The sequence below is a fragment of the Callorhinchus milii genome, unplaced genomic scaffold, assembly GCF_018977255.1.
Source record: "Callorhinchus milii isolate IMCB2004 unplaced genomic scaffold, IMCB_Cmil_1.0 Scaffold1, whole genome shotgun sequence".
Taxonomy (NCBI): domain Eukaryota; kingdom Metazoa; phylum Chordata; class Chondrichthyes; order Chimaeriformes; family Callorhinchidae; genus Callorhinchus; species Callorhinchus milii.
Genome location: NW_024704742.1, coordinates 52835338 through 52858851, shown reverse-complemented (window position 1 = coordinate 52858851; position 23514 = coordinate 52835338). Strand labels below are relative to the sequence as shown.

At 40.5% G+C, this 23514-nt stretch overlaps 1 protein-coding gene across 2 annotated transcripts in view; it reads right to left on the bottom strand.

The window, feature by feature from the left end:
* Window positions 1-3819: 3819 nt before the first annotated feature.
* cep135 (centrosomal protein 135) overlaps window positions 3820-23514 on the bottom strand; it is a 45179-nt gene continuing 25484 nt past the window's right edge. For both annotated transcript variants that reach the window (XM_042341996.1, XM_042341995.1), the window contains 14 exons: window positions 21513-21653; window positions 18589-18666; window positions 16596-16747; window positions 15221-15336; window positions 14527-14681; window positions 13255-13310; window positions 12987-13155; window positions 11433-11543; window positions 9646-9831; window positions 9236-9445; window positions 8432-8634; window positions 6529-6633; window positions 6043-6198; window positions 3820-5279 (listed from right to left, as the gene is read on the bottom strand). In XM_042341996.1, coding sequence (XP_042197930.1) covers window positions 6054-6198; window positions 6529-6633; window positions 8432-8634; window positions 9236-9445; window positions 9646-9831; window positions 11433-11543; window positions 12987-13155; window positions 13255-13310; window positions 14527-14681; window positions 15221-15336; window positions 16596-16747; window positions 18589-18666; window positions 21513-21653 — 1827 coding nt within the window. In that variant the 3' untranslated portion in view covers window positions 3820-5279; window positions 6043-6053. The remainder of the gene's footprint in view (window positions 5280-6042; window positions 6199-6528; window positions 6634-8431; window positions 8635-9235; window positions 9446-9645; window positions 9832-11432; window positions 11544-12986; window positions 13156-13254; window positions 13311-14526; window positions 14682-15220; window positions 15337-16595; window positions 16748-18588; window positions 18667-21512; window positions 21654-23514) is intronic.

Here is a 23514-nt window from a genome sequence, read left to right as displayed (position 1 = left end):
TAACTAAATTCTTTGACTTAAAAATTGGAATTAACTTTAATATATTTGAGGTAAGCAAGGTAAAAATAATCAATTTGTCAATCTTCCCCTTGTGACGCTACTTGTACACTTAAGTTAAATAAGAAATCCCAAGGGAAATTCCTTAAACCTGAATCTTACCACAAAAGTGCTACACTGCATCCATAACCAAAAGCATCACTTCTGCAGTATCTCAAGATGTCAATAATGAAGGGAAAAAACTCTTCACTTCAAACCAAATGCAACATTGAGTTCCTTCCATACATTTTCCTCAGACGCTGTGAACATATGATAACATGATTTCATTATTGGCCTTCCCAAAAACTGGTTCACATATGTATGGTACTGAAGCTTTCCCCTTCCCCACGCATCCTCTATGTTGCTGCAAATTATGGAACTATGGATCAAAGGTGACACACTCAGGACAACTTGTAACCCACTCCACCATAAAATATGACTTACATTTAGTTTAAAGCCAGTAAATATGCTATCATTAGGCATTCCAGCCTTCACTGCTTTTCTTCCTTATCCAAAAGCCATTCAGATCATATTTTTGAAATGCAGCTTTGGTAGGATGAACAGGCATTTGACAATTTAAGTACCATGGGCAGTATCCAGTGGTTTATAATAAGAACTCAAGTACAACTGGTAGTCCAATATTTTATATCTGTTGAAATGTATTTTATTTGAGCAGTTTTGTATCCAGTGATAATCAAATATTCGAGAATTCATATAATTATTATTAGGGAGTAGTCTCACTCAGTTGTTAACACTCTTGCCTCTGAGGCATGTGGGTAGATTGACAATGTAGTCCTGGGGACATACTGCACTGTCAGAGGCGCCTTCCTTTGGAATGAGACCAAGGTCAACCAATGGCCCACTCTGCCTGTTCAGGTACTGATAAAATTCCCATGGTACTTTTCAAAAAGAGGAGTTTCTGCCGAAATTATGGCCAACAATCCCCCACATGAAATTGGTCATTCACTGTTTCAGGTTTCCGTGCTGCCCATAGCACAGAAACTGCCCTGGTCAAGGTCACCAATGACATCCTGACCATCTGTGACCAGGGCTCCCTCTGCCTTCTCTTCCTCCTCAACCTATCGGCAGCATTCGATACGGTCGACCACGCTATCCTCCTCCACCGCTTATCCTCCCACCTAAACCTTCAAGGTCCTGTCCTTGAGTGGTTTAGGTTGTACCTCTCCCACCGTCTTCACTTTGTCTCCACAAATGTTTTTTCCTCCGGCCCCCGCACTGTCTCATGTGGTGTCCCTCAAGGCTCTGTCCTCGGTCCCCTCCTCTTCACCCTCTATATGCTCCCCCTTGGTGACATCATCCGCAGACATGGGGTAACTTCCACATGTATGCGGATGACACCCAACTCTACCTTTCCTCCTCTACCCTCAACTCCACGACCACCGATGTCCTGACAGCTGCCTGTCCGACATCGAGTCCTGGACGACAGACAACTTTCTTCAGCTCAACGTGCGCAAAACTGAGGCCCTCCTGATTGGCTCGTGTCAGCGCCTCCGCACCTCAGGCGCTGACACCATCAGCATCCAAGGCTGCACTCTCCACCTCTCAAAGCCGTCAGGAACCTCGGGGTTCTGTTCGACCCTGAGCTGTCCTTTCTCCCCCATATCTGCGCCACAACTGGCACCGCCTTCCATCACCTCCGGAACATCGCCAGACTACGGCACTACCTCACCCCTCACGCTGCTGAAACCCTGGTTCACGCCTTTATCACCTCAAGGCTGGACTATGGGAACTCTCTCCTCGCCGGCCTTCCCGCCACCTCCCTCCACAAGCTGCAGGTCATTCAGAACTCTGCAGCTCGTGTACTGTCCCGCACCAGGCTTCGGGACCACATCACTCCCACCCTCGCTCGCCTCCACTGGCTCCCCATCCCCCAGAGGATTGATTTCAAGATCCTCATCCTCACCTACAAGGCCATTCACGGCCTCGCTGCCTCCTACCTCTCTGACCTACCTACCTACCTACCTGCCCGTACCCTCCGTTCCTCTGGCTCCAGTCTGCTCCACATCCCCCGCCCCAACCGCCCTACCATCGGTGGCCGGGCCTTCAGCCTCTCAGCCCCGAGGCTCTGGAACTCTATCCCCAGTGCCTTCGCCGCCTCCTCCCTTTCCTCCTTCAAGGCCGGTCTCAAGACCTTTCTCTTTGACCGTACCTTCAGCTCCCCTCTCGACTCTCTACCCCCTCCTCGCTCCCTCCCCTCACCATTTCCCCCCTGCTCGGGTCCTGACCCAACTGTACAGCGCTTTGGGACGTCCTCCCGACGTGAAAGGCGCTCTATAAATGGAATCTTGTTGTTGTTGTTGCTGTTAATTGTAGGAGACTGATTGGCTGCCGCATTCACCTACAAATAGTCAATACTTGAAAGTAAAATCTTGTGAAGCTCTTTGAGACAGCTCAACAATAAGGTGCTACATTAAATGAAAGGATTATTATACAAACTGGGATTTTAATGGTGATTTGTTTCGTTTCACAGCATAACGTACTGGGATGTATTTGTAACAACCAAATACTATAAAGTTTGGCTTCAATATACTCAAGAAAATGTAATTGTTGCTTCTTTCTTGAAACAAACATACCTGGTCTGTTTGGATCATGTAGGTCAGGGACCAAATCTTTTTAGACTTAATCCTCAAACTTCTTATCAGGTCAAGCTTTATATTTCTGGACTACAGCAATTCACTTTTACTGCAAAACTAAATTTGTGAAGAGTCCCATTGAAACAGCTGGGTGTTTGGTTTGACGTCTAGGCAGTACAACAGTCACCCATAGTAACAACTATTTTTACAGTGGCACTTTTTACTGCAGCATTAATTACTGTTTTACTAAACATAACTCACTAGGGCAACTAACAACGTAATAGTGAAATATGTCCTTGCCAGCTCTCAGGTCAGCTGTTTTATACAAATCTAATCTCATAACTGTACCTTATGGTTGGTTTATTTTGACACAAAACCATCAAAAAAATCAGACTACTTAACCACACTTAGTTTAAAAAAGCTAACTGATTTTTTTGCCAGACATTTTAACAATTGCGGTGAGAAATGAACTTCAGAACATAGTCTTATCTGTAGATATTTTACTTTTTGACTATTCTCAAAACACACTATAGATCAGAGACAATTGGGCAAGATGTCAGTGGAATTTTTGCTTTGAAGACTTGAACCCTATTCAGGTCCTATAAACTTGAAATTGGTCAAATGCTGCATAGATGTTTGGATTTAAAGGTTATCAAGTTACAAAATTGGATACAAGCACATATCATCGTTCCATTGAAAAGTTCTTTTTGGCACACATGGAAATGATTTGAGCAGCATGTGTATGAGCATCATGTGTACAAAAGCCAAGAATGAATAGAAAAATTAGGATAACAAATACAAGCATAAGTGAAAGACACAATCATTATTTTTCTATAAAGTATTAATGTTTAGTAGAAATAAATTCAGTCCAGATTTCCCGAAGGAATACAAGAATTTCTCAGTTTTATTACATTTCTTATAAATAAATGTTTGATAAGTTACTACAAACAGCAAAGTAAACTTAAAAAAATAATATGCACACAGTATTAAAAAACAAAATCGTAAACATTTATAATATGAAATTACGTTTAGTAACAAAGCAAACACCAAAGATATTGATTGTGCCAGAAAATATGGTAATACCAAAACTTTGACTCATACAGCAAGAAAAAAAAGCATTATTTTATATTTTTTTTGCCTCATCATCACAAATTTCACTTAATAAATACAAGATGAGACAGGTGTGCGGAAGTTGAGACACCCTACTGAGCAGTAGAAATTGAGCCATGAAATATGAAATTTGGCAATAATGGGAAAATAAGATCAAGTTTAATATATGAAAGTTAGTATCAGTGACTTGTTTTGAAATATGCTATTGCACTGGCTTTTCTATGGTTAAAGGAATGATTAGCCACATAGACCTGATCAACAATTTAACATCACCTTTTGGAAATTATCTATAGATTGTTCTGCAAGCAATTAATATACATTCCTCAATAATTTATGTTGAAATCATTCACTAGATCCATCCCAGGGACCTCCTTTGCAGTCATTAAATACATTCAGAAGTTTATTTTCAATACAAATACCACTTGAGGAAAATGCCAAGATGCTGAAACGTGGTTAATGACTGGGTCATTAATGTTTAAAGAACACTTTGTGGTTTAATAACCCACCACTGTCACCACTCATCTTTAAACAGTTGGAACTGGTAGCAAAAATATTTCTGTTATACTAACTGAGAACAAACATATCAATAAATAACTTAAGAGTGAAAACCTAATTCAGTACAAAAATAATTTTAGTGGCCGCAGCGTTTGAAAAATAATTTCTTCACAAACACTGACAATACAGTACACAAGATTTGTAGCATTATCTGGGCATTGCATCAGATAACACAAGAATGTCAATGCTCCATTTTTGTTCACATCTGTTTATCAAATTACTTGTGAAACAAATAATTGATTAGGATATGATAAAGATTTATCACATCACTTTTCTCAGATTGTAGAATTTTAAAAGCAAATTTTAATGCACATGGTTAAAGAGCTGTACTTATTTCATATTATCAACTGCTTGACGTGAGCTGATCAATTTTAAAAGTTGTGTTGTTTTCTGGTTTACTTGTCATCAAGTCAATATATTTGATCCAGTGAAATTCATGGAATTATACGATCAATAAAGGTTATATGAAAATCTAGCACAAAATCAACTATTAATAATTGTTTCTAATTGTAGCTCTGCATACAGTCACCAGGATTTTTGATCTGAATATTAATGCAAATTTGCTATTGATCTGTTCTGTGCAACACATTCTGGGAAGAATTGATTGACCGACCTAGATCTATTTTTGATAAGACGAGACAATGTTCTGTACTGTGCTAAGTACATGCTAGATGCTCAGAATAAATGGGGAAAAAAAGCTGTTTTTTTTTAATAAAACTAAAATGTTAAAGTAACAAACCGACAACAGTGTAGAGCAGATATGAACGTGCTGAAAATCAAGCACTATATGACTAGAATGTAATAAACAATCTTCTCTTGGCCATGAGTTTCCTTCATGTCAGAATTCCAGAAAGGCTGATGATAGACTAATGCTGATGGAAACGTTTCAGCACCTGACTTCCAAAACTCACTTTTGTTGAGACCTGTGGCTCCGTTTTGTAAGGCATGCTCATGACTTGAGTGAAGCCTACTCAAAGTAAACTTCTAAAAATGGGAAGAAAAAAAATTGTGTTTTTCAAATATCAACCAATTACAAATTGTACTTCACAGCAGGTTTGTTTCAATGTGTCTTATCAATACTGCTCATAGCGCAAAATGTGGTTTTACCAACCCTATAGGTAGTTTATTTTATTTTAATGAATACTTTTCTTTGGACATTTGATAGCACATTATGTGATTCCCATCATGATGGGCCAACATCATGTCTACTGAATCATGCTTTCCTCCAACGTGTTGTAATTACATTCATTCATGTAGACAATCACTTGGCGGGCATTCTGCACAAGTTCAAAGACTCCCTTGTTTCTTAGCTTTTTCTTAGGCTGGAGTTTATGGCTTTCTATATACTAGAAGTATTTTCTTTCCTCCATTTCAGGTATATTTGTTCCAATATTAATTGCAGACATGGGAACAATAGCTAGTGATTGCCACGGTCTTCAACTATGTTATTATTATTGTCCTAAGACCAGAGTGAAGGAAAGCTGGTGACTGATCAGCTCAGCATACTGTATTCATAAAGGTGACTGAGTGAGAGCCAACTTTCTACATTACCACTGTTTTTTCATCAAAAATAATTCCTTCATAGGAATGAGGCAACTAATGAATGCTACTGGGTAATCTGGAAAATTCTATTGCTAATTTGTGGAAAAGAATGTCAAAGACTAGAGCAACATCCATTTTAAAGAGTTGGTATGATAACATACCATCTCACCTTTAAAATCTTTATTTAAGATAATAAAAGACTCACTCGCCATTGAACTAGTCAGTACAGCGTTCTGTTCCTCTGAGAGGGGAGCAGCTATCTTGGGAACGTGAAAGAGGACTCAATGATCTTCTGACCGGGGATGAGGTACATAAAGATGTAGAGAGCCCATGGCGACGCATCTCCTGAATTGCTCGCTCTCTGCAGAAAATAATAAAACCAAATTCTAGTTCTAGAAAACATTTGCCAAATAGACGTACACATCGGAAACATTCATTACTTTGCAATGCATATCTGATAAATCAAAGAAAGGTTACTACAACTATGTAGACTCAATTGCACAAGATTTCAGGAATACTAAAAGATTATTAGGAGCCCTTGAGAAATAGCTGAAGTTGATTAAACCAGTCCAAAGGGTGAAATGTGTAGAGGAAAATACTGTGGCTCATTCTGATCATGAATAGCTGTATACAAAACTCAACAAGATTTTGAGTACAAGATTTTATGTACTGAATTTTAGTTTTCACTTACCTTTCAAAACGTTCTGTAGTTAGTTGGCGTTTGAGAACATCAAGTTCATTTTGAACCTGTGTAAATTTATTACGAAGCTGAGATATTTCTCGATTCTGGCTTGTTCTGTAAATATTATTGGAAATATAGATTAAAAACACGATATTCAGCAATACTTTGCAGACAAATCATGAATCACGTTTCTCCTCAACAACCTACCAAAGCAGATTCTCCTTACTCTATAGGCAGGACTGTTTTGGATCTAGAAATCCTAACTTCGTAGATGGATCATAACCCAGGTGAATAATAAACCTGCGTTTTCCTGGAACTGCTTGTACTCTCTGACAGGTGCTTAATGTCCCCTGTTCTGCCTGCCCTACCATCAGTGTTTGGGCTTTCAACCTCCACCCCCACTCTCTGGAACTCCATCCTGGAATCTTTCTTTGTCTCTGACAAATCTTTCCGAAGATACATTACGTCACAAACTAGTAAACTATAGTACAGCAATAACAACAGCAAGTTGCATTTATATAGTTCCTTTCACCTCAGGAAACTGCCGCAAGGTACTGGACAGTCAAGGGTTTGCACCCAAGCTGGAGGTTGAATTTGGGAGTGGTGGGATGGGGGAAGGGAGCGGGGAGGGGAGATGACCGAAAGTGTGGTCAAAGAAGGTCTCGATATGGACCTACAAGAAGATGAGGGAAGGGGCGAGGTGAAGGGATTCCAGGATGCAGTTCCAGAGAGTTGGCGGCAGATAGATTGAAAGCCCAACCACTGAGCTTGGGCAGGCACAGAAGGGGACGTGAAGAGGCCAGTGCCTGCTGAGTGGAGGGAGTATGCAGTTTGGTAGGGTTGAAGAAGGTCTCAGAGGCAGAGAATGGGGCAAGACCATGGAAGGATTTAAAAGTGAGGCCAAGGATCTTGAATTGAATCCTCTGAGGAATAGGGAGCCAGTGGAGCTGGACGAGTATCGGGGTGATAGGCTTGTGGAGTCTAGTTTGGGAGAGAACATGAGCTGCAGAGTACTGGATGGTCTGCAAATTATCGAGGAGAGAGCTGGAAAGTCCAGTGAGCAGGCCATTACCTTAGTCAAGCTTGGACATGTCAAGCGTGAATGTGAGTCCTGGTAGCCTAAGATGTAGTGGTGGAGGCGGGCAATGTTGCGAAAATGGAAAGAAGCCAAAAGGAGGTTTAAAGGACAGTTGAGAGTCCAACAAGACACCAGGGTTCCACACTGACTCCATTAGGTGGCGTGTGCATCCACAAAGATTAATGCTGTCAGCACATGAGGTAATAATCAGCTAGAGAAAGTGCCACGTTTCTCTTTCTTTCAAAGACTAAATAACTAAAGACTAAAGATTTCTCACAGCTAAGAGCTGAAGTGAAGAACTGTTATCTAGCTCAGGTTTAGAAACAATATTTTTAATTTGAGTGATGACTCTTTAAAGATGAGTTAACCAAAAGGCTATACAAGGCTACACTGCAACTTATCTAATATGCAACGATGCCTAACAGGAATCCTTAATGTGAAGAGGCAGACGTTCTCATGCTGACTTGCAGGAATTCCACACAAGTGGTTTTGACTTTCATTCAGATTTTACAACTCCACTCAGCACGATGCACCATTAACTTTCCTTATTACAAAATCCCATTAGACTTATTTAGTGGGTGAAGAAATTAATCTTACTATTTAAAATGCACAATGTAATCCTACAGGCCTTTGATCTGCATCAACAAAACTGATTTGAATACATTTTGTTTTAACTTACCGTTGTCTTCAAATGTAATTTTACAAACATTTTTTCTAAAAATCGTACACCAGCAGATCTTATCCTCATTTCTATGGTCTCAGTTATAAGGCTGCTGGATTTTAATTCATTATAAATAATAAACTTCATTTTAACGATTATTAAAGGGCACTCACGCTTTGCTCTCAGTGAGAGCCAGCTTGTCCTTTAGAAGCTGTATTTCGGATTCCTTTTCATGTTGTGACAGATGAGTCTGAAACTCCTTTTCTCGAGTTGATGACAACAGTGTCTCCAGGTTCTTTATAGTAATCCGTTCACTGCTCAACTGTTTCTTGAGAAGCTCAGTTTCTGACTTCACATCGTCCAGCTCACTTAAAACCTGAACAGTATTTGGGAAGAGAGTTTAAAAGGATAATACAGATTCACAATGTAACAGTGGTTTGGCTGTGTGAGCCAAACCAGCACAGACGAGTTGGGCCGAATGGCCTATTCCATGCTGTATCTTTCACTCTATGTGACTCCTTATATACACTCAAATTCACTTTAGTCGTAGCAATTGGGACCATAACATTTAATGGAGGTTAGGGGAATGAAGTTACGAATTAGAAGGCGATTAATACGAGCAGTGCAAAGAAATCTAGGTGGTTTTATTAGGAAATTGAATGGGACTCTGCTGAATGTACCACTTAGGTAATTATACGATTTATAAAAATAAGACCTATGTGAGTTTTACTCTACAGTGTAAGCTGTACCCTCTGTTACAAGGCACTATATTATTATTACTATAAAATTGCTAAAATATTGACATCTGGATTTATGTTTCAAAAATCATATTTGAGGATTATAGTCCTGAAAAAAACCCTACGATTATTTAAATATACAACAGTTCTGATCCAGACAAATGTTAGCATGCATCTCAAAATCTCACTTTATATTAATTATATTAATTATACTTCAAATATCACTTTATTTCATCTTACCCTTTCAAGTTCCATATTCTTACAATTAAGTTGTCTCGACATCTGGTCCTTATTAGAGTCCATTTTGCTACAAAGTTCCCTGACGGAGGACAGGTCTGCTAATATATGGGAATTCTCACACTTGGTCTGTCGTAGCTCTTCTTCCATCTTGGATGTGGATTTTGCAATGCAAGAAATCTCATGCTCATATGCTTCTTGGGCAGAGATGTGCTACAATAAAGAAGAATTTACAGCAAAATTAATAAGAACGCAAACACACCTGGACACTATTAATTGAAAACAACTTGCATTTATACAGCTCCCTTCACGCAGGGTAGCACTATGTAGATTCCACAGCAACTAGATGAACCAGAACAAAATGGGATGAGGAATATAAAACTTGATTACCAGAATTTATGTACATTTCGTACCTCCTGTATTTCCCTTTCAAACTTTGACACTCTTTCCTCCAGATGCCGTCGCTCTGTGTCGACAGAGAGGAGCTCCAGTCGCATTGAACTGCTCTCTCCCTCTGCCTGATGGGCCTTAAGTTCCCAGGATTCAGCTTGGTTACTTGCTAGTCGGAACTGTTCCAGTATATGATGTAGTTCTTGTTCCTACCATGAAAAAAGAGAAGAAAAATAAAAAATATCCACTTTAGATTATATTATGCCATATATTTTCAAACCCGAGTATCTACAGCTTCACACTAGGACTCTGAGGTGGAACTGCGATGCTGGCAAAGAACATTAATAATGGGCATGGTTCCCAGGAACATGATTTTCTGTGATCTGAAAATGCAAGGTAAAAGTTCATTAAGCAAATTATACATGCGTATTGCAGGGTTAGACACAGAGAGGGAAAGGCAGAGAGAACAAGAATGAAGGGCTGACATCATATGGGCCCTTTAGTGACAGATCCTGATGGGAGAAGTTTGAATTTACACTGGAGCCAATTTATATTTTGCGCGAATCATCACTATCTCCTTAGGGCATCTAGGATGGGCAGTGAATGCTGGCAAACTGCCACTGATATCCCAAGGGCAGGAAGCACAAGTTCCACATTTCAAGAAAAACTATAAATAAAGAAAGAAAGATTGGACAATTTAGAAAACAAAAACTTTTATATTTGCAGATCGCAAACAAAATGGCTAAAAATGCTTCAAGTAATTTGTCAACAAATATGTGCATAAGTTATAGGCTACAAATTCAACTTAAAGTAGAAAGTTGTACGCATCAAACAGAAAATACTTTGATTTATTGGACCTGACAAGATCCTACTTTAAATTCCTTTAAACAATATACTCATTTTTGAAGGAATTTCTGATGAGGTCAGCATTACTGAAATGCACATCAAGTCAGGTTTTCTGCTCTGCTAACCTGAGTGCAATACTGTTGAGTATTTCCTCAGAATGCCACACCATGTAGAAGATAAATCTCCATTTTGACATCAGTAGGGGAGATTAATTTTGTCACTGACAAAGTTTGACGGTTGAATTTAGTGGTTGATGAGAAAGGATTATGGACCAAAATTAATTTCTTGCAAAGCTGTTTTAGATACCTGACTCCATATCGTGAAAGACCATGCACATGTACTCCTAAATTCCCTAAGAATTACCATCTCTCAATATAAACCATCAGTTCTTTTGATGCTGGTGATCATATGATAATAACAAAGAGAAATCCACAGGAGAGAACAGCATGTGGAAAATCCTTCATTGACTAAGTAGCCTTTTGGCATTCATTCATACCAGGTCTCCCTTGAAGTAATTTGGTTCCATCAATACAGCTGACTCAAAATTATTGGAGGTCCAAAGATTTCCAGTGCACTGAAACCATTCAAGCAACAAATTACATTTAAACTCTTTCATATCCCAAGGCACAGACTCTTGCATTGCAGAAATATTAACCAAAAGAGAAGATTCAAATGCAAATCATAATTCCAGCACAAAGTATTCCTAAACAGCCAACTACATTTCTTGAAAGGTTTGTAAACAGTATTTGTAGAGATATTTGGGCAGTATGTCGTGGATGTATGGGTTCTTCCTTATCCCTCAGAGATTCTATGATTAGGACAAAGAGAAAGAATGAGTGGAGGGTACTGATTTGTGTTAAATGAAGATGAGGAATGGGAGCAGATTCTTTTTTTTTTGGCGAAATATCATGGTTAATAGATTACAATTATTATCTCGTCCTTTTCATCTTTCATGATTTCCTACCTTGGAAGCCATTAAGTTCTCTATTCTTGACACCTCAGTGATGTAGTTATGAACTCTTGATTTCAATTCATCTTTCTCATTCAGAGCTTCTTCCAGCTCAGTGTTGATAGCCTGAGATGTAGATCAATAAAGATTACAATACCTTTCTAAATTGGTTTGCTAAGGCAAGAAAACATTTATTCAAACGCTTATTTAATGGGAAGACAATAAAAATTGCAAAACAAACACAATACTTATGGTGCTATCTGAATAGTATTCTTTGGCTTATTTACATCTGTATATTTTTATGACTCCTTTACAGTTTGTACATTTTAGACGTGGTACATTAATCTTCATGTAAAACAATAAAGGCACTAACAAGTGGACCAGGTCCCACTCACTCCACAGTATGCCGGGGTATCTATTTATAGACACCTACAAAACCTCCAGGAGGCCTTTGGAAAGTCTACGCACTTCATGCCCACCACACACTTCATACCCACACAGTTTTGTCCCACCATCAGCAGGTGAGCTTTCACCCACTTTACTCGTGCTGTCATTCCTCTGCCTCACCCCTTCTCTCTTTGCTTTCCAAGCTCTTAAGACCAAGTTATTTGACTGCACATTTATTCACTATCTTCTACTCGTGGGATTCAAACAATCTGAGTCAAAGTTGACATCCCTGGTCACTGTGAAGGCCAGCAAAGAAAGTGAGGCTGCTCAGCGTGGGGTTGGCATTCGCTAGGAGAGTTGGAAATCAGGAGTCTACATGGGCAGGGGCTTGCCGTGATCAGAAGTGCACGTGGCTTGAAGACCACACCACACAGCAATCATTAATTGAAATGAATTCAATGAATATTTCAACAACAATAAAATGACATTTATTCACAGAAACAACAACAAATTACATTTGTAAAGCGCCTTTCATTTCGGAAGAAGTCCCAAGGCGCTGCACAGACAGTTTCGGACCTGAGCTGGGGGGCAGGGTTGGGGAGGGTGGAGGTCAGGTAGGGAAGCAGGGAGATCGAAAATATGGTCGAAGAGGAGGGTCTTGAGATGGGTCTTAAAGGAGGCAAAGGAGGGGGCAAGGCGGAAGGACTGTGGTATGGAGTTCCAGAGGGTGGGGGCAGAAGGCTCGCCTGCCAAAGGTGGGGTAGGCGAGGCGGATTGATGTAAAGCAGGCCGGAGCCCGCTGAGCAGAAGGAGCGGGCAGGAAGGTAAGGGGTTAGGAGCTCACAGAGGTAGTGGGGAGCAAGAACATGGAGGGCTTTGAAGGTGAGGACCAGGATCTCGAACTGTATCTTGTGTGACAGGAAGCCAGTAGAGTCGGTCAAGGATGGGGGTGATAGGGTTACGGAACCTGGTGTGGGAGAGGACATGGGCTGCAGAGTTCTGGATGATCTGCAGCCTATCGAGGGAGGAGTTGGGGAGGCCAACAAGCAAGGAGTTTGCATAGTCAAGCCTCGATGTAATGAATGCAACTAAAAAAAATTTTTTTTTATAGTTCAAATACAGTTATGTACATTCCCAAAACAATAGGGTTTGTATACCAGTAAGAGGCAATATTCATATTACCTGATTTTCCCTCGTCATAGTAACCAGGTCATCTTGTAAACGTTGACTTTCTTTCAGAGCGATATCACGTGTCCTTGTTGCTTCCCTCAAGTCATTATTAACGCAATCCAGCTGGCGGCATAAACTGTTTACTTCCCGTTCTCGATTACACAGGGAGTCGTTCAGTCGACTAGAGTATTAAAAATCAGCATGGATTAAAAACTGAATAAAATACTAAAAGTATTTAACAATTACAGCTCTGTACATGTTTCCTGTTGAGTGTACTTACTCAATGGAAGATTCAAGTTCAGTCAAGGTAATCTTCATATTGGTAATGCACTTGTCCTATAAATGAGATATCACTAGTTAAATTTGTCAAATTTAAGCTATTTACAACAAAAAAAACACACATCCCAGCTCTGCAGCAGTAGGGATTGGAACTGGTTAGTTTTCTCATTCGGTCCTCATACCTTCACTTGGCTTATGATGCACAAATATCATGAACCATGCACTTTGGAGTGGAAGAATATTAAATAAAACATTTAAGTCTTATTGATGATTTTGTGAAGATCAAGCATTTAGATCCATGCGTCACCCACTCTTTTTTTCTGGGCTTTATAATTAGCATCAGTCGTGACTTCAACCCATTTAATCCACATTACATAAAGAAGAAAAACTAGCAATGGTTTTAACAAAAAGACAGTGGTAACCTTGTAGAGAACCTCTCCTTACCATCCTAAATAACAACAACTTGCACTTATATAGCACCCTTGACCCAGGGTAGCGTCCCAGAGCGAGAACATAATGATATTGGCAGGATAATTGGCACCGACCATGAGAATATACATCTAACATCCTAAAACGACTCAAGTGTGTGTCTTTTACAATTCATTCTTAAAAAGGTCAGCATGTATTTTGCTGCCTGTTGCAATGTCTACACGCCATGTTATTGCTATTGACTTGTCAAGAGTTTCCAGAGGTGAACGGGCAGTGCTCTTTACCACCTAGTTCTGTCACGCTCCCCTCACACTTACTATTTTGAAAAACCAATCCTGAATAAGATTTAATAATAAGAATCCTTGCATTTGATATAGCGCCTTATCACATCTTCGAGACGTCTCAAAGCGTTTCACAGAATATACTGTAAAGTGAATTGACTGTATATTTTGTGGGCAAAACGTGGCAGCCAACCGCGCACATCAGTGTCCTACAAACAGTCGTGGATTGAAGTGACCAATTGATTATTATATTTTTTGAAGGAATTATTATCCCCGGAAAAGCATTCCACTAATCGACTAACAACCGGGTTACTACTTACTGTTAGGTAAACAGAGGAATGTGGATTAAGGAAACTTGCCCAACATTCGCCCTGCTGGGAATCAAACCCAGATCTCTCACTTGCAAGGCGAGTGCTCTAACCACTGAGCTACAGGGTTCCATGTTTAATTAATTTAAGAGTTACTTTTGGCAGTTAGTGACAAGCTGTCACACGCTGAATCTGCTTCTGAACCTCAATGTTTTTGAACATATAAAGATTAAATAGCCACATTTGCATGCTTACCTTCTTCGCCATGTTATCTTCCAGATTAGCTACTCTTTCAGTCTTTTCATCCATAGCTTCCTGCAGGAAATCCTTCTCCTTATCCAGAGCAGATATGGTACTTCTTAGCAGGTTCATTTCGTCTCGCTGAGCAGAACTCTGTCTACTGAACTCAGCTACACAACAGAAAAGAGTGCATGAAAATGTTTTATGTTCATGCTATTCCTGTTGAACATCCATGTTCTTCAGCTGCATTACAAAACTTCCAATCAATTTGCACTAATCTGCACATAGTAAGTAATTTGCAGTACAACGCTTTTTAGATAAAAGAATTCTTCCCCTTCCTACTGGAAGATCCTTTGGCTCCTTTTTCTTCTGAGGTATGGTTCTATGGGTACCAGGCATTTTGCCAGTATAAAAATTAATGTATAAATCTAGACAGTGAGCTCTGACAGATTATTTGACTCTGGAGGGTACCTGACCTGAGCCCAATTAATAGATATGAGAACACTCACTGATATTTCTCTTTCAACTCAGGAGCACTAAAGCCAAATCGTAGCATTCAAATGCAGCTCTGGCTGAGATCAGCTAACAGCACATATTGGGTTTCTAAACTGTAGCTTTCTACAGTTTGGATCTTTGTGGATTTTTCACATAAACCTTTTAAATGCTTAATTAATATAGCTCACAGGATTCAGCTATATACTGCCATTACCTAGTCTATCTTCTTGTTGGTCAATTTGATCTTGAATTGATTGTAGCTCATTGTTTTTTGCAGAAAGCCGATGCTGCGAGTCTGTAAGAGATTTCTCCAGCTGTTCATTTATTAACCTGAGATATTAACACAACACAGTCATTTGTTACTGAGAATCACGCGGGTTCCAGCAGAATAATAATAATAATAATAATCCTTGCATTTGATATAGCGCTTTTCACGTCTGGAGGACGTCCCAAAGCGCTTCACAGAACACACTGTAAAGTGAATTGATTGTATATTTGTGGGCGAACGCGGCAGCCAATTGCGCACAGTAATGTCCCACAAACAGTCGTAGATTGAAAATGACCAATTTTATTATTGTTTATTTTGGGGGGAGGGATTATTATTAGGCGTGTGGAGTAAGGAAACTTTCCCAAGGTTTCACCCTGCCTGGAATTGAACTCGGTCTCTCGCTTGTAAAGTGAGTGCTCTAACCACTGAGCTACAGGACTCCACGAATAGTCTCACAGTGGACGGGCATCCCAATAATCACTGAATAACTAACCTCATCCATGGCACGTTCAATTAAAAAACATAAACAGAATTGATCTAAATTGTTTACAACAACAACTTGCATTCTTATAGCGCCTTTCACGTGGGGTAGCTTCCCGGAGCGCTTCACAGTGGAGGAGTCTGTCAACGAGCCAGGAGGAGAGGGAGGGGAGAGGTGACTGTAAGCACAATCAAAAAGCAAGGTCTTTAGGCGGGATTTGAAGGTGGGGAGGGGGCAAGGCAGAGGGATTGAGGGAGAGAGGTCCAGAGCATAGTGGCCGAAGCCACAGCCGCCGATGGTGGAACAGAGGGCACAAGGGACAAATAGGAGGCCAGAGCCAGCTGAACAGAGGCAGCGGTTTACAGCCAACAATGCAGCAGTTCCCCAGCACTGTATCCTAATGTCAGTCTGGACACATATAGTATATAACTTATCATCATCTTTGAACTAATGCCTTTTTTGAAGTCATGTGCATAACCCAACAAGACAACCATTATGTTATACACACCATTCAAATGCCTCTCAGTACTTATCCTTACACCTTTCAATATAATTCTTACCTGAATATTTATTTACGTTTGTTTTAAACACATCAACTACATGAACCACTTTAGGTGGGAGTTTACTTTAAATATCTCTGACTTGGTGGTTGGTGGTAGAAGAAGAAATATTCGCCCACAGCCCTTTATAATAAAAACAAAAGTTTCCAAGGCATATTTCACTAAACAGCCACTCACAAATTGTTAGCAAGCTCCTTACTCCTTAGCTGTTCACTCCCAATCTCCTATTTAAAACAAATCTGACATATTTCAAACAAATGAACACAAAGCAAACACTAACCTAAGTGAACTCAGCTCTGCCTTGTGATGAGAAGCATTATCTGAATTTTGCTGGAGTTTTTGTGATATACACCTGTACCGTTCTTCAAGTTCTGATATCGTTTCCTTCTGTGTCGTTATTTTCTTCTTCAAGGCAAAACGCTCATTTTCAAGCTCAAAAAAGAACAGGAGAGACTCTTATCAATTCCCTTTTCATCAAACAAGTTGTTAAACAGGGTTAATAAAAGCACAAACAAAAACAGAAATCGCTGGGACCACTCAGCAGGTCAGGCAGCATCTATGGCGAAAGGAAAGTGAGTTAACGTTTCGGGTCCATGACCCTTCGTCGGAACTGGGGCATGTTGGGAGGGAGAGGCTTTTAAGGACTAACAGAGAGGGGGGAGACAGGGCAAGGAAGACAAAGGTGAAAGTGGGGGTAGAGGACAGGGGATGATGGGTTAAAGAGATGTTAATGATGCAAACAAAGGGGGATTGCAACAAAACAGGGGAATAGAGGTGTTAATAATGCAAAACAAAGGGGGATGGAAGGGAGAAATGCAACAAACAGGCAGACCAGAGAGAGAAAAGGTATGTCTGGGACCCAGATGACGTGGTAATGGTCACAGAACAACAACAACAACAACAAGATTCCATTTATAAAGTGCCTTTCACATCAGGAGGACGCCCCAAGGCGCTGCACAGTTGGGTCATGACCCGAGCATTGGGGAAATGGTCAGGGTGAGGGGAGGGAAGGGAGGGAGCGAGGAGGGGGAAGAGGGGGAGGGGGAAGGTAAGCTATTATGGTCTGAAATTATTTAAATCAATATTGAGGCCAGAGGGCTGTAAGCTCCTTAGCAGATAGATGAGTCTATAAGGTCCCTAACCTGTGTATATTAAAGTGGTATTGTGGGGTTTACTTTCTCAATCACATTTAGAATCGTATATACTTCATAACTTCCCTTCTGAGGCTTCCTTTTCAAGGCTGAAGAGCCTTATGTTTATAATCAAGATTAAATCCTCATCTAATCGAAATCAAAGTTAGTGCTGATAAATAAGCCAGTAGTTTTGTTTCAAAACACATACAATTTTTATGTTTACAATATTGCTGATAATAGTTTCAATAACAGATTACATTGAGCCTCTTATCCAATGGTATAATGCTGAAGTGAATGGTCAAACAAATGCTGCCCAAATGGTTTCCGCGCTCACACAGTATAATTGCAGCGTGTACAGGGATGTATATTATATAGTTATTTTATGCAAATCCTAGTGTACCCATTGCTTCCAAGTACAAATCATTATTTTTGTGAAAAAAAACTTTTCCACTCATCTGTTATATGCTGCAATTGAGGCTCTGAAAGTTTTTCCCAAGTAAATGTTCACTTTTTTGTGCTTCTAAATTATATCAAAAGAATATTTAATTTACTAAGTAATTTTCCAAAAATAAGACATAGGACATATTTATTAATCAGTGCAAAGGGCATTTTGAACAAATTGACGTGCAATGTACATCCACTCTAAATTTATTTTAGCATTACAACATTACATTGCTTAGTGAAAATTAAGGCTCCACATTATTCCATAAAGATTGCAACCTAATTGGCAGTTTTAAATTCTGTTGATTTCAGCATTACTTTAAATTGTCATTGACAGTTTTCATTTTATTGAAACCATGTACACAGCATAAAAAGATAGAAAGCAGAGAGCAAGTAATGAGCTGTAATTTAATTACAGTGCATAGATGATGCCCATAGAACAGTAAAACAATTTATTCACAACCACACAGATGATGTCCTCCAAGCTTTGTTCTCACGGGTTATGATCCCATCTGAATGCCTTGATTACATTATAGACTTATTGCACATTTCCAACCATCTACCACTTTCTAAGTAGATGATATTATAATTTCATGATAGAACTCAATCTATTGGTATATTAGGACTGAAAAATGTATCTAACTTACCATTAGAGCACTCAACCAAACTGCATTCACAAGCTTGTCTTAGGGTACTTACTTCATGAATTGTATTTTCTAACTGTGACATCCTCTGTTCCATCTGTTTTGCGTTACATTCATTTGTTTCAAGAACACTCTAGAAAGAAAATATTGTAAATTCCCATCACAATTTACATAGCAACTTTTAAGTCCTTATCACAGAAAGTTAGTCTGCAGGTGCAGCAGCAATTAGGAAGGCGAACGGTATGTCAGCATTCATTATGAAAGGATTAGAGTATAAGAGTAGGGAAGTCTTGCTGCAACTGTATAGGCCCTGGTGAGACCACACCTGGAATACTGTGTCCAGTTTTGGTCTCCTCATTTAAGGAAGGATGTACTTGCCTTGGAGGGGGTGCAGTGTAGATTTACTAGGTTAGTACTAGGGATGAAGGGGATGAGTTACGAGGATAGGCTGACCAATCTGGGCCTATATTCTCTAGAATATAGAAGACAGCGCTTTGGGACGTCCTCCCGACGTGACAAGCACTATATCAAATGCAAGGATTATTATTATTGTTATTATAATTAGAGGGGATCTTATAGAAACCTACAAGATCATTAAAGAGCATGATAAGAGTAGATAGTGGGAGATTGTTTTCCCTGGTTGGAGAAATTAAAACCAGTGGTCACAACCTTACAATCAGAGGTCAGCCCTTTCGCACTGAGTTGAGGAAGAACTTCTTCACTCAAAGGGTAGTGATTGTATGGAACTCACTATCCCAAAGAGCTGTTGACGCTCAGTTCTTGAACATATTCAAGACTGAAACAGATAGATTTCTTATTGCTAAAGGGATTAAGGGATATGGGGATAAGGCAGGGTCAGGTTATTAGCTGGAGTTAGATTAGAAGATCAGCCATGATTGAATGGCGGGGAAGGCTCGAAGGGCCGAATGGCCTACTCCTGCTCCTACATGTTATGTTATGTTATGAAAGGTAACCTTTCATCTTATTACAGATAGAAAATCAACAAAAATCAAAGCTTTGAAACAGCTCATAATCTGGGCCAATAGAAAAGTGTGGAAATATTTTCCAAACATTGCGGAAAAATTTTACAGGACGTTGCAGTGGGTAGATTGGTGCTATTGAAGTACATTTACTGCCAACCTACATTCTTTCACTTTATTGATGAAAACTAAACATGAGGAGATTACACATATTAGATTGTTGCAATTTTTGCAATTAATTTCTTCTTCATCAAAAACTAGATGACCCATCTGGGGTGAGGCGGGGCGGGGACAGGGGATGGACACCGGCACAGGCCCAAAGATCTGCCAAAAAACGGACCCTCAGGACCAGTGTCCTGACTGTGGGACTACAGAAGCTCACCACCTCCTGCCTCTCAGGGTCCAGCACCACACACAGACACAGAGACAGAGACCCAGAGAGCGAGACGCACACACAGACCCAGAGACACACACACACACACAGACAAAGAGACAGAGACCCAGAGAGAGACACCCATACACAGACCCAGAGAGCCACACACACATACACAGAGACCCAGAGAGACACACACACACAGACATCCAAAGAGAGACACTCACAGACATCCAGAGATACACACACATAAATACAGAGATCCAGAGAGACACACACACACACACACACACAGAGGGAGACACACACACACATACACACCCAAGAGTCACACAGACAGAGAAAAACACACACACAGGCAGAGAGACACCCAGACACAGAGAGAGAGACACACACAGATACACAGACTCAGAGAAAGACACACACACAGGCAGAAAGACACGCAGACACAGATACACACACACAGAGATACACACACAGAGACCCAGAGGGAGACACACACACACACACATACACACAGAGAGTCACACAGACACAGAGAAAGACACACACACACAGGCAGAGAGACACACAGACACAGCGAGACACACACACACAGACACTGAGAGAGACACACAGACACAGAGAAAGACACACACACAGGCAGAGAGACACACAGACACAGAGAGATACACACACAAAGACACAGAGGGAGACACAGAGAGAGAGAGAGAGACACACACACAGACACACACACACACACAGACTGAGAGACACACAGACCCAGAGAAAGACACACACACAGACACACAGAGAGACACACACACATACTTTTAGACACAGAGACACACACTCAAAGACACAAAGAGATAACACACAAGAGAGGAGAGAGGCACACAGACACACTCACACAGAGACACTCACAAACAGACACACACACACACAGAGGAGAGATACACTCAAATAGACACTCATAAATACACACACACTCAGACAGACACACTCACAAACACACACATAGAGAGAGAGAGACACACACAGACAATCACAACACTGGTGCCTCCGAGTGGATCGAATCCCATCTCCCACTTGCGCTGCACCGTGTATGCCTGTCCGCCACCCCACCCACACTTGGGTCAGATAAACAGCGCAGCAACCCGGTGCCAGAGACTACATTTTATGGCGGGTTTATAGTGGAAGGCGCTATTTATAGCGGATTCTGCGGCAAAACCGTGGCAGCACTTTTCTATTGGCCCAGCTCATAACTTACTTGTCTGTATTTGAATCAGACGAGGATTTTATTATTTTTAAAGAAACGAGACTTGGAAAAATAAAGAAAAGTTCTCAATAAAAAGAATAGAAAATATTGTCACATATTCATTGGCTAGAACAGCCTGATAACAACAGAATGAACACATTTTACTAATAAAGTCTATTTAAACAATATATAATATAAAAGGATATCGGAAATGAGAATTTGGAAATCGAGTACAAGGTCTAAATTATGGCATTCGGGATGATGCACAATAAGCTATCTGCCCATTTTCTTGGGCACAAAATAGTTCAGAGACCCTAAAAAGAGCAGAAAGATACAGACATAAATGTACATACAAAACATATCGATCTGTAACAAATATCTTTAAGTACCTTTAGCCTGTCTCTCACGCTATCTCTCTCGGAGGTCATTCTCTTCAGGTCTGCTCTAGCATCGTCTCTTTCTTCTTCCATTCGCCTTTGAGACATTGGTGACGTAGCTTCCTTTCTTAACCTGGTCAATTCCTCTTGGGCCTGGAAGTAGTTTCCATTCATTAGGACATAGAAAACAAAGGTGCTTCGTAAGAGATTTAAAATGACATAAAGGTCGCTCATGGGTTAAGTATACCGAGGTTCTGGAACTCCCTTCCTCACTCCCTTCGCCTCGCCCACTCTCTTCCTATTTTCAGGTCTCGGCTGAAGTCCTTTCTTTTCGACCGCGCCTTTGGTCACCTTCCTCCCCCTCTCCTTGGCTCGGCCCCGGGATCCTTTACTGTGAAGCACTCTGAGACGCCGTCCGGCGTGAAGGGCGCTATATAAATCCAAGTTGTTGTTGTTGTTTCTGAATTGTACTTATCCATATTTCCACATGACCTTAAATACATTTTTATTTTGTGTTTTAGTTTCTTGATAATGTACTTGGCTCCTCCATGGATTCATATGAATATTTCTGGCTCAGTCCAATGCTGCAGGGTTATCCGTCAAGGGACTTGTTTATATTTTTATATTTACACGACAGAACAATTCAGCCTTTGATTAGAGAACCCGAGTTATCTTTTCTCTCCTCTTTTTTGGTCAGCTGTGTGTCTAACACAGGTTGAAACCCATCACCATGCTTAAGAGTATCCAAACCAAGCTGAGATTTCCATGCATCCCACCCACACCTGGAAATCCCATAGATAGATTATTGGAATGAAATGTGCACACTCTCCCTGGAGGGATGCATCCTGCTTACCTAATTCAGGAAAGTATTAGGCACAAGTTGTCAAGTGTCAAGGCTTGGGGATCCCAGAATGAGTTGGGGTACTGTTGGAGTCTAACCAGCTCAAAACCAACTTGCCATTGATATTGCTTTCCCACTGCTTGTCCAGCTAGGACCACCCTACCTGTTAGGGCCTTGGTTTACAAGGTTATTAACAGGAGCTGAGTGGGATGACTCCCTGAGTGGGAAGAGTCTGTCCCGACAAGCCAGACTGGCTAAACTGTCATCATCAGCGCCTTGGAGTACTGTATTTAAGAGTACAGCCTGGCTCAAGAACTGAACTATCACCACCACCACAGAGGGTTGACTTGATTCTGACATTCTGAAGCCAAGCAAGTCACCTGGAGCCAGCTCAGTATACAAGGAGACCATGGTTACTTCGCTCAAGGAGGGTGGTCACAAGTTGCTGAGCTCAGTGGTTATAGTCAAAGCTATACTCAGAGTTCAAAGTGGGAGTGATTTTAGAGCAGGAAATTAAAAACGGTCTTCCTACTTCCATTCGCTCTACTCCACCAAGTGAAGCTAAAACACTTCATCGTATAAATGAGACATTCATTTCCTAAGGGAGATTAATATGTATGGATGAAATTTTGAAATTTCTCCCCAACTCCCAAAGGTAATCAGCCTTATTCAAACCTGACCAGGTACACTTCACATATATTTTCTTAGTCCCAAAAGGAGTAAAACCAGTGTTCTACAGTGCGTTTCATCATCAAGATCTATAATTATTTCTATAACCTTCAATCTTGTATTCGAACAGACATTCATTCGGGATTTTTTTCCAGAGTGAAGTGATGTAGGGCTAAATTCTATGAGTGAAGTCTGTTTCGCAGCTCTATAATTGGTGACATTCAGGATATGTGGAATCACTACTGTTTCATAATAAAATCATAGAATCTTAACAGCACAGAAGGAGGCCATTTGGCCCATCGTGCCTGTGCCGACTCTTTGAAAAGAGTTATTCAACTTGCCCACTCCCCCGCTCTTATCCCATAATAATCCTTGCATTTGATATAGCGCTCTTCACGTCGGGAGGACGTCCCAAAGCGCTTCACAGACCTACAAATTATTTTCCTTTTTAAGTAAATATCCAATTCCCTTTTGGAAGCTACTATTGAATTTGCTTGTTTATAG